Source organism: Macadamia integrifolia, chromosome 2 (genome assembly GCF_013358625.1).
Source record: "Macadamia integrifolia cultivar HAES 741 chromosome 2, SCU_Mint_v3, whole genome shotgun sequence".
Lineage (NCBI taxonomy): Eukaryota > Viridiplantae > Streptophyta > Magnoliopsida > Proteales > Proteaceae > Macadamia > Macadamia integrifolia.
In genome coordinates, this window is record NC_056558.1 from 41,673,560 (window position 1) to 41,689,273 (window position 15,714).

The following is a 15,714-nucleotide window of genomic DNA, read 5'->3' on the forward strand; positions in this document are numbered from 1 at the left end:
CCTATGATCAGCATCACAAAACTAGCTTGTTTTGATAGATTTTGGTTTCATTTGGGAGGTTATTTAGTCATGCTTCCAGAGAGACCAAGATTTTGCAATTTCTCAGTTGACTTCTTGGGTAACCATTGGGGTTATGAGTCTGATGCTTTCAACTTCTAAGCATGATTTTTCAGAAGTCAAAACCTCTAGGTATCATTTTTTAGGATTATCCTAGGTGTCACTTCCTAAGGTTTATCTTTTTCTTTGTCTACATCTGTAGTTTTCTTGAATTACACTATAATCACTGCTATCCTTATACGACATCCCAAACTTTAATTCCCTCCAGATCCCAGATTGCAAGGTTGTATATTCTGTCGTTAAAAGATTTAGGTTCGATTGAGGTACGTTTTTGAGGACGGAATTTTTATAAGGAGGGGAGGATGTAATGCCCAAAATTATAGAAAACCCCAATAGTGGACATGCGGAGGTAGTAGGTACACATGTCTAAATATTAGTATGAGATGGAGGTATGTGATGTTAGGTTGATTGCATGCTTGAGTGGTCAATGTATTTTAGTTTTCATCTATATCAAAACATTCTCTGGCCTACAACAGTTAGGCTTCCTAGAAGATCTGTATTGAGATATTCTATGAACTACTAATTCATATCAACATCATAATTGCTATCTTGTCAACAAAATCTCCAGCATTCCATATGGATAGAAGTTGAGCATTCAAACAAAGTGAGTTACAGCTCAAAGTAACATTTCATAAACTACAGCAAAGCCAGGTCCATAAATACCATTAATCCATCATAATTCAGAATTTAAAGGACAATATTTTATTCTTCTTTGCTGATTGGACTGTTTCTAGATTATGTTAACTCCTCAGATATATTACAAGCAAGGATTAAAGTATCGGTATCGGTCGCCGTATCGGTCGACCAAAATTAAGATACGTATCAGAGGGTATCGTATCGTATCGGAGATATGCTAAGATACGCTAAAGATACGCACATAAATGGATATGAAACACCTTTTTAAATACTTTTGCATTAAAAAAAATTGTTAAAAAAAGCTATTGATAACATGTATTATGCATAAACATTAAATTGAGGGTATTGCACTAAGAATTCAAGAATTCAAGGTTTGTAGTTGTCCCATAAATATAAGATCCTTGTTCTCAACCTCGATTTCCACTTTAGTTAGAGAGAAATATGGCTGACAGCAACTTTGGAACAAAAACCCCTCAAAAAATCATGTTTTTTGAAAAAATACCCATCTTACACTGTATCGGTACATACCGATACTCACCGATACGTACTGATACTGATCGATACATACTGATCGATACATACAAATACTCACCGATACGTACCGATACATACCGAAACATATATTTCACCTAGATTTTATATTTTTCATAGAGTATCAGTACGTATCGGTAGTGTATTGGAGCATATCGGTATGTATCGTAGGATATATATCGATATGAAAGGATTTTAAAATTTTCATGTATCGTATCGGTGTGTATCGTATCGTTTGGCTAAATTTAAGATACGTATCAGAGGGTATCGTATCGGTATCGGAGATACTTTAAACATGACCATCTCATGCTTCACCTCATATGTATCCAAGAGCATAAAGCATTACTTTATTCTTCACTCAAAAGCTACAAGGAACCAAAGATTAAAAAAAAAAAAAAAAAAAAAAAAAAAAAAAAAAAGATATATCAGAGGCTTACCCCTGCAGCTTCCGTCAAGTTTAGATCCAGCTCCTCACTGTAGGATGTCAATTGAAACTTAATTTTTTTCTGATATTATTACGTAAAAAGGATAATGCTTTGCCAGGAAAAATAAATAAAAAATAAAAAATAAAAACCTAGGATACTGGAAAATACATCAACAAAAGATTCCAAGTGTTGCAAGCATAGTCGTCACGGTATCTAGGCAATCCAAGGTGTTAAAGGAGGTCAGATGCAAGGCGACCAAGGCACCTGGACACCTTGACAACTATGATTGCAAGTAAAAGATCTGTCAAGTGTAAATTAGAACATGACCTTGTTCAAAATACATTAGCAAGAAGAGTTCCAACGGTTGAACTAAGAAGTTCTGATTACACCCCCAATAACCATACCTATATATTTAAACAACTAGCAATCCAGAGAAATTTGATTGATAATTCAAGATACTGCCATAAATGGAGCAGTTCGGCTAGATAATTGAAGATACTACCATAAATGGAGCAGTTCAGCTATTTACTCCTGATATTAATGCACAAAAGTTCGGATGAATCACTTAAATTTTTAGTGCACTTACGACATTCAACTTACATCCTTCATTCTTTCTTTCTTTTTTTTAATCAGAATGAAGGAATGGATGCCAGATGACTATCACTTTACAAAACAGATGAGACTTACGAAAGAGACTTGCCGTCCCCTAACAAAAGAGAGACCAGAAAAGCTGATCATACAAATTAGCGATTTAAAAACTAACACATTCCAAACTCTTTAAAGAATCCTAATTGGTTGTCCATAATACAGAATGAAGGCTAAAAGCTACAGGTCTATTACCATAATTCCAAGTTCATTATTTTTATTTTGGGTAAATCATACTCATGGTTCAAGATCATGGTCAAAACATCAAGTTCCGACCAAGATATCCCAGTTTCGCAAGCTTCCCAGATTAAACTCCAAGTTGGGACTGTATCGGTCCTGGTTTCAACCAAATTTCGAAATTTAGTAAGTTTCAACCTGGCTCAACTGAAACTGGTTGAACCAGGCACTTAAAATACCTCATCCCCGTTGAAACATGTCTTATTTCTACAGGTTTCGACCGAGAGGTGCATATTTCGCAGATTTTGACTCCTACAAGATATATTTTGCGAAAAATATCAAATTTTTTGCGCAAATATAAATTTCTTCATTGTTAACTTGTTTTTGTTTTTGCATTGTCATCAGCATTCAACCTTTCAACACCTTGGATTGGAATATTGGAGCTTGAAGGTAAATACCATTTTTGTTCCCAAATCCAATTTTTTGGAACAATATACGAGTAAGCATTGTATATTTTATTCAAGTTTTAATATGTAAGATAGAATGGCCCGACCTACAGAGTCGTATTATTTTTTAGGCCATTGAATTATTCTTTAATCTTTCTGTTTTGAAAAAATGCATTTTCCTGCAACAATTTTTTGAAAAAATAAGGGTAATATGTGATGGATGGAGTTCAAACTAATATAAGTTAGACAACACTAGCCAATCTATGACATGACGGTTTTGGAATTTTTTTTTTTTTTTCAAAAATAATTGATGAGATTAAAAGAAAAAATATTTACTTTATTCACCTCAATTCAACTTACTTGTCACTTAGTTGCTTACTCACAACTTTGCATTGTTTTCAACATAATATATGAATCCCAAGTACAATTACAAGCATAGACTTGGGATGAGACAAAATCATATTTTTTTTAGGTAAAAAGTCATTTGTATTAAAGAAGAAAAACCAAAAAAAAAAAAAAGATACAAGATACACTGTCTAAGCAAGCCAGATACATCAACATAAAATAGATAGATCCCCCACCTTCAGCAAAACCATCAACGGGGGAACCGCCTAACAAAATAAAATCAATCCCCTGTGATACTAAATCTTGGGAACAAAAGCATCTCTAATCACTTTCAAGTCTTAGCAACACTGTCAGACTTCCGGCCAGCCTGCTCCCCATTAACCTTTCCCTCACCTTTTCTTTGTTTAAATTTCTCAAAACTTTTGATCTCTTCTGGTTGGTGAGACAATATCTGATAGATGCAGTTCACAAAGTGGTGGAGAGGCTCAAACCAAATGCAGATGCTCATTTGATTATCAATCAAGAGGTGAGAGTAGGGCATTGTGTGGTAGTGAAGAATTTATGCAATTATAAATTTGGTATTGATGCTAACACTGGAACCAAAAACTGAAATGGATACAGATGAAAAGCTTCAGGGCACTAGCCACTAGGAGTTTCGATCAGGCTACGGTTGTTATGGGTCAAGATGGCACTGCTACTGGTTGGTCCAATCACCTTGTCTTTTCGTTCATATTTAAGTATGCATCATCTTTTACCATCACCTAACAATACTTTTCATTGCTCTTATGCAACTGAATGGTGGGTGCAATATGGAAGAGACTCACCCAACCTGACCAAGAAAGCAATTAAAGTGCTTTTGCAAACATGTACATGCAACCTCATACACTCCAAGAGGCAGAGATGATTGGGTGCTAAGAGGCTTGAGGACTTGTTAGAAGCACATTATAATATGAGATTGAGAGAGAAGCACACACGCCTAGGCATGGACAACGATACACCCCAATCAAGTTGAACGAAATGTTTAAGGTGGAAGAAGATGAGGATCCCCTTTATAAGTGGGTCAGGGGTCAAGGTTAGCCTATGTTAAATGAGGCTGGGGATCATCCCAACAATGAGATTGCTTCACAGTGGGTGCTATCGTCAAGGAGTATATGGTAGAAAAGGGCAGCGTTCACTCATAGACCCCACGTTCATTTGAACCCCACCCTTGGTAGTGGTGGAGATGATGACAAAGAAGTGTGGTAGCATTCCTCAGATCATGGTTTGAAAAATCGGCAAAATCTTGCTGAAATCTTGGATATTTCGAGGTTTTCTGTTTACCGAAATCAAACTAAATACAAAACACAAAAAGACAGTTTCGGTCATCTCGCCAAAATTTCGATCATTTTGTTTCGAAATTTCGCTCATCGGTCCAAAAAATGCACTATTTCGTCGAAATCTCGATCATTTCGTTTCAACCGTTTGCCCCCCAAAATGGCTAAGCAAAACATATGGAAAAAATACACTATTTCAACAAAATTTCAGTATTTCGAAATGAAATGAGTTCTTGAACCTTGCCTCAGATGGCACTCACACACCTTCCTTGGCTTAGGGCCATGGTGGTGATGATGATGGTGATAGATTATCAGCCTCATGCGAGGACCAAATGATTCAGAATCCAGACCTAGAGCTAGAGCCCGTTAGATTCACAAGGGAGACTCAAGTGGTGGCCATAGAGAAGGGGCTACGCTCATGCTACTATGACAGAGACTAATCCTAGAGGACCCTCATAGGCAGATACCAATTCCTTCTCTAGGGATGATATTGCAGTGCTCCGCCGGTTCATGTCTCAGCTTGATAGCCCTTCTATCTCACAGGATGCCTCAACTTCCGCTCTGCATGTCACCACATCTACACCTTCCATAGCTCCGTCGTGGGTCATTGACTCTGGTGCCACTGACCACATGACTGGTATGTCCCATTATTATGATTCTTACTCCATTTGTTCTGGTAAGGATAAGGTGCGGGTGGCTAATGGTACCCTCTCCTCTGTTTCTAGTAAATGCAATATTCCCATTACCTCTTCTATTTCACTTAATTCAATTCTTAATGTTCCTAACCTTACCTTGAACCTTTTATCTGTGAGCACTTTGACTAAATCCTTGAATTCTTGTATCATATTTTTCCTTTCCACTGTCTTTTTCAGGATTTAGTGACGAATAGGATTATTGGCAGTGGATGTGAGGAGAGCGAACTCTCCCACCTTATGCCAAAACTATCTTTTTTTTATTACACCACAGTCCTATGCATGTGGCCGTAGTGGTAGTGGTTCTATAGACTCGGTTATGCTTTGGCATCAACTTTTGGAACATCCCTCTCTTGTCGTTATGAGGAAACATATATCTCATTTATTTACGTCTTTTCCTTCTTCTCATATAATTCATTGTGACCCATGTACTTTTGCTAAACATTGTTCTTCTTATCCCCATCATGGTAATAGAACTATTGTTCCCTTTCACATTGTGCATACTAATGTTTGGGGACCTTGTCTTACTACCTCCTTTTTTGGCCATCGTTACTTTGTTTCATTTGTTGATGATTTCTTTCGTTGTACTTAGACCATTCTTATGAAACAGAAAAGTTATATTTATGATGCACTCAAAAACTTCTATAAAATGGTCTACACCCAGTTTGAGATCAGGATCAAAATTGTCCAGTCTGTTAAAGAGGGGGGGGGGAGCACATGTATGGTGGTTTACAAGACTTTTTTTTTACTGACAATGGTATTAAACATCAGCTTGCTTGTGTTGATACACCCCAACAAAATGGGGTAGCTGAGAGGAAAATTAGTCATTTGCTAGAAGTTGGTAGAAGCCTTCTATTTGGTATGCATGTCCTAAAAAAATTTTGTTTGAAGCTATTCTTACTGTTGCTTTTCTCATCAATCACATGCCTACCAAAATTCTTGGGTCTCATAACCCCGTTGTGCTCTTGTCTCCTTAGTCTTCTACTTTTTCTCTTCCTCCCAAGGTGTTTGGTTGTGTCTGTTATGTGCATGTCAAGAAATCCTTCCGCACCAAACTCGATCCCAAGGCTCTCAAATGCCTCTTTCTTGGGTACTCTTCCACTACCAAAGGCTACAAGTGTTACCATCCTTCATTTCGTAGGCGATTTATTTCCAAAGATGTCACCTTCCTTGAGTTTATGCCTTTCTTTGCTTCTCATCCGCATCCTCTTCAGGGGGAGAATGCAAGTGAAAGTGAAAAGACTGCTGATGCAATTCCATTTCTTACTCCCTTACCTCTTACTACTTTTTTCTTTTGATATTGGGAAACATAAGGAGGTGGATGATGTTGACATTGTGGCTATTGTTAACACTGGTGAACCTTGTACAAAGAAGACACCTGATATTGTGTACATAAGAAGAACAAAAAAGATCTGCCAAGAGTCCTCTTTGGATCCACATCCTAAGTTTCATCTCCCTCAGTCAAGTAACATTTCTTCTCCTTCTGAGTTAGACCTCCCTATGAAAGGGTAAGAGAGCTTGCACTAATCCTACAACCCAATTTGTTTCCTATAATGCTCTCTCTCCTACAAGTGTTGCCTTTACTGCTGCTCTTTCTTCCGTTGTCATCCCTAAAACTGTTATTGAGGGTATGATAGACCCCAAGTGAAAGCAAGCCATGTCTAAGGAAATGATGGCACTTGAAAAGAATTGACTTAGAAACTGATTGATCTTCCTTGGGAGAGTTCCAGTTGGATGTAGGTGGGTCTATACAATCAAGTACCAATCAGATGGTGCTATTGGGAGGTGCAAGGTGAGATTGGCGGCCAAAGGGTTCAGTCAGGTGTATGGAATTGATTATCAGGAGACCTTTGCTCTCGTGGCCAAACATAACTCTATAAGAGTCCTTTTATCTGTGGTGGCAAACAGAGATTGACCCTCATATCAGTTGGATATGAAGAATGCCTCCCTCCATGATGACTTAGAGGAGGAAGTGTATATGTAGCCCCCTTCCTACTTCAAGTTTCCAGCAGCTGATGATAAAGTGTGTCTCCTAAAGAAGGCTATATATGGTCTCAAGCATTCTCTAAAGGCTTGGTTTGAGAGGTTCAGGCGGGCCATTTTAAAGAATGGATGTTCCCAAAGTCAAGCAGATCACACATTATTTACCCGGAGAGGTAATAGTACCATCATAGAGTTAATTGTATATGTTGATGATATAGTGGTGACTGGAGATGACAATGATGAGATAGCTAGGCTGAAAGCCTACTTGGCCAAACAATTTGAGATCAAAGACATAGGACATTTGAAGTATTTCTTTGGAATTAAAGTGTCAAGGTCTAAGAAGGGAATCAATATTTGTCGAAGGAAATTTGTGTTAGATCAGTTGAAAGAAACAGGGATGTTAGGGTGTAAACCGGCAATAACAAGTTATCCTATTAAGCAAAATCACAAGTTAGGAGAAGATTGTGGTTTCTCTCTTGTTGATGCAAGCAAATACAAGAGGCTAGTGGGGAAGCTGACCTATCTATCCAGTTTATGCATGCGCCAAGAGTGGGCACTTGGATGTTGTGTATCGCCTCCTCAGATACTTCAAGTCCTCTCTGGGAAAAGGACTTTTATATGCTAGGATCAATCACTTGAGGATAGAAGGCTACTCCGATGCTGATTGGGCTAGATCCATCTCTGACAGATGATCTACATCTGGTTATTGTACTTTTGTGGGTGGTAACTTGGTTACATGGAGAAGCAAGAAACAACCTGTTGTAGCTAGATCTAGTGCAGAGGCTGAATATAGGCAATGGCTCATGGAGTTTGTGAACTCATTTTGTTACATCGGTTGGTTCTTGAGTTAAGGCGTGATACCAAAGGACCTATGCAACTGTATTGTGACAACAAAGCAGCTATATGCATTGCCCATAACCCAGTGTAGCATGATAGAACAAAAAAGCAAATTGAAGTGGACTGGAATTTTCATCAAAGAGAAGATTGACTCTGGCAACATTTGAACCCCTTTTGTGAAGGCAAGTGATTAATTGGTAGACATCTTCACCAAAGGTCTCATCCTCACCAGTTCAATACCCTCTTATGAAGCTGGGAATGTATGACATTTATTCTCCAGCTTGAGGGCAAATGTTGAAGTTCATGTAATAGGGGTACTTTAGGAACTATCTTTATATTAAGCTGTCTTAAGTTGTATTTTTCATTTTTTTATCTTACCTCCCTAAGGGTCATTATGTAATTTCTCTAAGATATTATCGTGAGGCTAATATAGGTGAGAAGAGCAAATAGCTCACTCACGATTTGCACTCTTCCATTACTTTCTTCTCTCAACTTCTTGTTAGAGATATTAGTTATGTTACTCTAAGGGCAGTATTGTAATTTATCTCATTATGTTTTATTTTTCTTTTCCTCCTTAGGGAGGTTTGTGTAATACCTTGTAAATATATTAGTATATATTGGTGTAGGTGAGATTCACTCACAAAATACACTATTCCAACATACCATCGATTCCCTCTCTTCTCCCTCTTCTACTTCTCCATCTTCTTCCTCATCTCACATCTCATTGTTCCTCTCCTTTCACATATTCTAACTTGGTATCGGAGCAGCTTCTTATAAGGTTGGTTTGAGAGTCGAACTACTTGTCTTCTTCCTTCTTCTCTTCTCTTTGGAACCCTAGGTTACAAAGGGATTCCAAGGAAAGGGACTTTTATGTAAGAAGATTGAAGAAACCTTGAAGGAAGCATGCAAGGAGACCATGGAGACACCAAGGGGATTTTTTCTTTGAAGAAAGGGACACTTGCAGGCTGGAAGGACCAAAACCAGGCTTAGGTAAGGTTACCGCCAGCCCTGGATTACTTTTCCTCTTTCTCTCTCATCTGGTCAGCTTTGGAGCCGAAACCAAGCCCATTTGGATCACCCTAGGGTGTAGTACTAACCTTCTTGGTCTAGCTAAAAGCCTCCTGTTGGGCAGCCACAACTCAAAAATATCAATCCATATAAGGTATCGCCTGCCCTGTTTTTAGTGTTTTTACTTCCAAAAAAATTGTCTGTGATGCTTCCAACTGCTATTTGCTTGTGAGGTATGATGGTTAGGGGCATTTAGCTCCTTTGTTATGGTCCTACACCTTGAAGGACGTAGATGTTGCGAATTCCTTTGAAATGTATGCTTGGATTGGTGGTTGTTTATTTTTTTGGTTCAGGAAAAGCAATTTTTTGGGTAGAGTTTGTACTCCCCACTTTGTGTGTGACCCTTTATCTGCAATATGTCTGAAGATAGTGGCCTTGGAGCCCTCTCTGATGATGTTTCAGCCAGTGTATCGAGTGGTTCTCCTCCTCTTCCTATTGTTTTGATAACCCGCATACCCATCTCTATTATGAAGTTGGACAACACCAACTATTTAGATTGGGCTCATTCTATGAAGTTTTCCTTGCGGAGTAGAGGAAAACTAGGTTATGTTACAGGTACCATTAAGGCTCTTAACCTAGAAGACCCGACATATCCAAAGTGGGAGACTGAGAACTCCACTATTATGACATGGCTGATTTTTTCCATGAAACTTCAGATTGGAAGAAGGTTTATGAGGAAAGAAACGGCCAAGGATACTTGGGACAATGTTACTTTTGATTGTGTGGGTGACTCGGCCAGGGTTTATCAACTACTTCAGGTCATTGGCATGAAGCAAGGGACTAGGACCATTTCTGAGTACTACAACACTGTTATTAGTCTCTGGGAGAAGTATGATCACTATAGGGACCTCCAATTGTCCAATCCTGAGGATGAAGCTAAGGTTTATCGGACACTTGAGAAGGAACGGGTTCTTATTTTGCTTGGTGGGCTAAACCTCGAGTATGAGCCAATCCGGATCCAAATTTTCGGTTAGTCTTCTTTTCCATCACTTGATGAAGTGTGTAGTTATTTGCAGAGTGAGGAGGCCAGGCATGTGGCCATGGAAAAACGGTCAGCTCTTACTACTATCTCTCAGAAGGATTGGCATGGTGGTGGCTAAGGCCAAGGCCCACCTCGTGGAGATGATAGACAATGTCATCATTGTGGGAAGTTTGGGCACACTAAAGAAAAATGCTAGGTTCTTCATGGTCGACCTCCTCGTGGTGGTTCTAGTGGTGCACGTGGTGGACGTAGTGGGGGAGCTAGAGCCCACAGTGTTGAGACTGAGCATGTTACTATACGGTCTGCTCCTAGCCCACAGCCAGAGTACAGTTCTCTTACTAGGGAGGATATTGCAGCATTCCGCAGGGTCATGTCTCAACTGGGAGGCTCATCATCTTCTTCCCTTACAGTGCCAGAGTCCTCAGCTTCCGCTTTGCAGGTTTCCTCATCTGCCCCTTCCACAGCTCCATCTTGGGTTATTGATTCGGGTGCTAAGGATCATATGACTGGTATGTCTCATTATTATGATACATACTCTATTTATTCCGGTAGAGATAAAGTCAGGGTTGTCGATGGCTCCCTTTCCTCCATTTCTAGCAAAGGTAGCATTCCTGTTACTCCTTCCATTTCACTTGATTCTGTTCTTCACGTTCCTAACCTTACCCGTAATCTCTTATCTGTGAGCCATCTGACAAAATCCTTAAACTGTTGTGTCACTTTTTTTTCCTTCTCATTTTCTCTTTCAGGACTTGGTGACGAAGAGGATTATTGGCAGTGGGCATGAGGAGAAAGAACTCTACCTACTTGAACCTTAATCACCTTTTCTGGCTACAGCTCAATCTTATGTGTGTGGACGTACTGATAGCAATTCTGTGGATTCTGTGATGTTATGGCACCAACGTTTGGGGCATCCATCTTTTGTTGTTATAAGGAAACAGCTACCTCATTTATTTACTTCTTTTCCTAGTTCTCATGTCTTTCATTGTGAACCGTGTATTTTTGCTAAACATTGTCGTTCCTCCTATCCTTATCACGATAATAGATAGACTGTTCCTTTTCATATTGTGCACTCTGATGTTTGGGGGCCTTCTACTACTACTTCTTTACTTGGTTTTCGTTACTTTGTTTCTTTTGTTAATGATTTTTCCCGTGCTACTTGGACTGTTCTGATGAAGCACAAGAGTGATGTGTATGATGCCTTTAAAAATTTTTATCATATGGTATGTACACAATTTGACACCAAAATTAAAATTGTTCGTTCTGACAAAGGGGGGGATTATATGTATGGTGGTCTCCAAGACTTTTTTTACTGACCATGGCATTATCCATTAGCTAGCTTGTGTTGATACACCCTAACAAAATGGGGTAGCTGAGAGGAAAAACCACCATTTGTTGGAGGTCAGTAGTAGTTTTCTCTTTAGCTTGCATGTTCCTAAAACTTTTTTTGTCTAATGCTCTTCTTACTGCTGCTTATTTGATCAACCGTATACCAACACAACTCCTTGGCTCCAAGAACTCCTCAGTCTTCTTTTTCTTTCTTCCACCCAAAGTGTTTGGGTGTATCTGTTATGTCCATGTTAATAAGTCTTCTCAGACTAAGTTGGACCCCAAGGCACTTAAATGTATATTTCTTGGCTACTCCTCCACTACTAAGGGATACAAGTGCTATCCTCCTCCTTCCAGACGAAGGTTTCTCTCTAAAGATGTCACCTTCCTTGAGTCTACTCTTTTTTTTGCCTCTCCTCAGCATCCTTTTCAGAGGGAGCATAATGGAGGTGAAAAGGCTACTGATGAGATCCCTTTTCTTTCCCCATTGTCTATCTCTCCTTTTATGCTTGATATTGGGAAACATAAAGAGGTGGATATTATTGATGTTGGTGATCATTCAAGAGGTGGTTCAGGTTCAAGTAATGAAAAGGAGACCATTGTGTACACAAGGAGGAACAAGAAGACCTGTTAAGAGTCCTATTTGAATCCAACTCTTGAGATCCACCCTCCTCAGTCAGGTAATATCCTTCCTTCCACATCAAAGTTAGATCTTCCTATTTCTATTAGGAAGGGAAAGAGAGTTTGTAACTAATCCTATAGCCCAGTTGGTTTCCTATGACTCTCTATCCCCTGCAGGTGTTGCATTTACTATTGCTCTCTCATCTGCTTCTATTCCCACGAATGTTTCTGAAGCTATATCTGACCCAAAGTGGAAGCAAGCTATGACTGAGGAAATGATGGCCCTTGAAAAAAATTGTACCCAAGGATTAAAGTATCGGTATTGGTCGCCGTATCGGCCGACCAAAATTAAGATATGTATCGGAGGGTATCGTATCGTATCGGAGATACGCTAAAGATACGCACATAAATGGATATGAAACACCTTTTTAAACACTTTTGCATAAAAAATTTATTAAAAAAAGCTATTGATAACATATATTATGCATAAACACTAAATTGGGGGTATCGCACTAAGAATTCAAGGTTTGTAGTTGTCCCATAAATGTAAAATCCTTATTCCCAACCTTGATTTCCACTTTAGTTAGAGAGAAATATGGCTGGCAGCAACTTTGGAACAAAAACCCCTCAAAAAATCGTGTTTTCTTAAAAAAACCCATCTTGACCATTATATGACCGTAGCGCACTGTATCGGTACATATCGATACTCACCGATAAGTACCAATACGTACTGATCGATACATACCGATACTCACCAATACGTACTGATACTAATCGATACGTACCGATCGATACATACAAATACTCACCGATACCTATCGAAACATACCGAAACGTATATTTCACCTCGATTTTATATTTTCCATAGAGTATCCATACGTATTGATAGTGTATTGGTATTGATAGTGTATTGGTGGTATGTATCGTAGGATATATTGATACGAAAGGATTTTAAAAATTCCATGTATCGTATCGGTGTGTATCGTATCGGTCAGCTAAATTTAAGATACGTATTGGAGGGTATCGTATCAGTATCAGAGATACTTTAAACCATGATATTTGTACTTAGAAATTGGTTAACCTTCCAAGGGGGAGAACTCCAATTGGATGCAAGTGGGTCTACACAATCAAGTACCGGTCAAATGGTACTATTGAGAGGTATAAAGCAAGGCTGGTAGCAAAAGGATACAGTCAAGTGTATAGGATTGACTATCAGGAGACATTTGCTCCTGTGGCTAAGCATAGCACCATAAGGGTCCTTTTATCTCTAGCAGCAAATAAGGATCGGCCATTGTATCAATTGGATGTGAAGAATGCCTACCTACATGGTAACTTAGAAGAGGAAGTGTATATACAAACTCCTCCTGGATTCAAGTTCCCTTCAGCTGCAGAAAATGTGTGCCTTCTCAAAAAGGCTCTGTATGGTCTTAAACAATCCCCGAAGGCTTGGTTTGAAAGATTCCGACAGGCCATCCTGAAGAATGGCTATTCCTAAAGTCAGGCTGACCACACTCTGTTCACTAACCGTGGTAATGGCACCATCACAGCTTTAATTGTCTATGTTGACGACATTGTGGTAACTGGAGATGACAGAACTAAGATAATCAATCTGAAGAACTACTTAGCCCAACAGTTTGAGATTAAGGATCTAAGATCCTTAAAGTATTTCTTGGGAATTAAAGTGTCTAGATCCAAGAAGGGCATAAATATATGCCAAAGGAAGTTTATTCTAGACCTCTTGAAATAATCAGGAATGTTGGGCTGCAAGCCTGTAAGTTTTCCTATTGAGCAGAATCAAAAGCTAGGGGAAGATGTTGGCCCTTCTCTTGTTGATGCAGGGAAATATCAAAGGCTAGTTGGGAAGCTTATTTATTTGTCCTTGACTCGTTCAGACATTACTTATGGAGTGGTGAGTCAGTTTATGCATGCTCCCAAGAGTGGGCACTTGGATGCGATTTACCACATCCTCCGGTACTTGAAGTCCTCTCCAGGAAAAGTACTTTTTTCCAAGCATTACCACATGAGGATAGAAGGCTTCACTAATGTAGATTAGGCTGGCTCAGTCTCTGATAGGAGATCTATATCAGGCTCTTGTACATTTATAGGTGGAAACCTAGTTACATAGTGGAGCAAGAAGCAATCTGTGGTGGCTCAGTCTAGTGCAAAGGCAGAATTTAGAACTATGGCTCATGGAGTGTGTGAGCTTCTCTGGTTAAGAAGGCTTGTCCAAGAATTGAGTTTTGATACTGAGGAACCTATGAGGCTTTATTATGACAACAAGGCTGCCATAAGTAAGCCAACAACCCTGTGCAACATGACAAGATAAAGCACATAGAGGTGGACAGACACTTCATTAAGGAGAAGATTAACACTGGTTACATATGTACACCTCTTGTGAGGACTGGAAATCAGTTGGTTGATATCTTCAAAAAGGGTCTTATTCATCATCAGTTCAGTTCTCTGCTGTCCAAGCTGGGAATGCATGATATTTATTCTCCGGCTTGAGGGGGAGTGTTAGAGATATTAGTTATATTACTCTAAGGGCAGTATTGTAATTTATCTCATTATGTTTTATTTTCCTTTTCCTTCTTAAGGAGGTATGTGTAATTTCCCTCCTTAGGGAGGTATTGTGTAATACCTTGTAAATATATTAGTAAAGGATATATTGGTATAGGTGAGATTCACTCACAAAATACATTATTCCAACATGCCATCGATTCCCTCTCTTCTCCCTCTTCTACTTCTCCATCTTGTTCCTCATCTCACATCTCATTGTTCCTCTCCTTTCACATATTCTAACTCTTCTCTCCCTCTCCTTCCTACCTCTCTTCTCTTCATCTTCCTCCTCTCTAACCCCAATATCTCTAACTTCCAATTATAGTTCTGGTGTTAAATATGGAACTTCTTGCTATATGTAGGAGGGTTTCTCTTTGTTTGGAAAGAAGATTCTGTTAGGTCTCCATAACGTCTGATTCTATGTTGGCTGTAGAGATTTTAAAATCAAAAGGCAAGATCCTTGGTCCTTGGAGTGTGCAAATTCTTAAAAGTTACATCATGCACTTAATGGGGCAGCTTGTTCATAAAGAAATTGATCATGTGTGGTGGGAAGCTAACCAACCAGCTGATTACACATGGCTGCTTTTGCTACAGGAGCTAATGAAATTGTCCTCCTTCCTTTGGATCTCACTGATGAGCTCCTTGCTCTCATCAAGGGAGATATGGACCATTTTGTTTATAACAGATGTAATTGAGCTTCTTTTGACTTTGAGACTTTGAGTGCTTTACTGCTTTTGGCTTTTTTTTTTTTTTTTTGGTTGGGGGGGGGGGGGGGGGAGGTGGGGGTGGGGGTGGGGGCTGCGTTGTCCCTACTTGTTAGGAGTCATCTTCCTTTTAGGCATGTCTAAAGGAAGATGTTAGACTACCTTTTTCTGCATTTTCTACTTTTTTTTTCTTCTTTAACACAATTCATTTACCTATCAAAAAACCACTTCCCAAGAGACATCATCTTGAAGCCTGAAGGTAGAGATTGGTCGTCCTCTTTCTCCTCATCCATAAAGGACAGGAGTCGAG

The 15,714-nt window shown here is 39.2% G+C and overlaps 1 protein-coding gene across 3 annotated transcripts in view; it reads right to left on the reverse strand.

The window, feature by feature from the left end:
- LOC122065911 (probable anion transporter 6, chloroplastic) overlaps positions 1-15,714 on the reverse strand; it is a 59,140-nt gene that overhangs the window by 15,305 nt on the left and 28,121 nt on the right. For all 3 annotated transcript variants that reach the window (XR_006136159.1, XM_042629741.1, XM_042629735.1), the window contains exon 10: positions 1,722-1,758. Coding sequence is in view for 2 of the 3 variants with exons in the window: in XM_042629741.1 (XP_042485675.1) it covers positions 1,722-1,758 (37 nt within the window). In the remaining variant the exon portion in view is untranslated. The remainder of the gene's footprint in view (positions 1-1,721; positions 1,759-15,714) is intronic.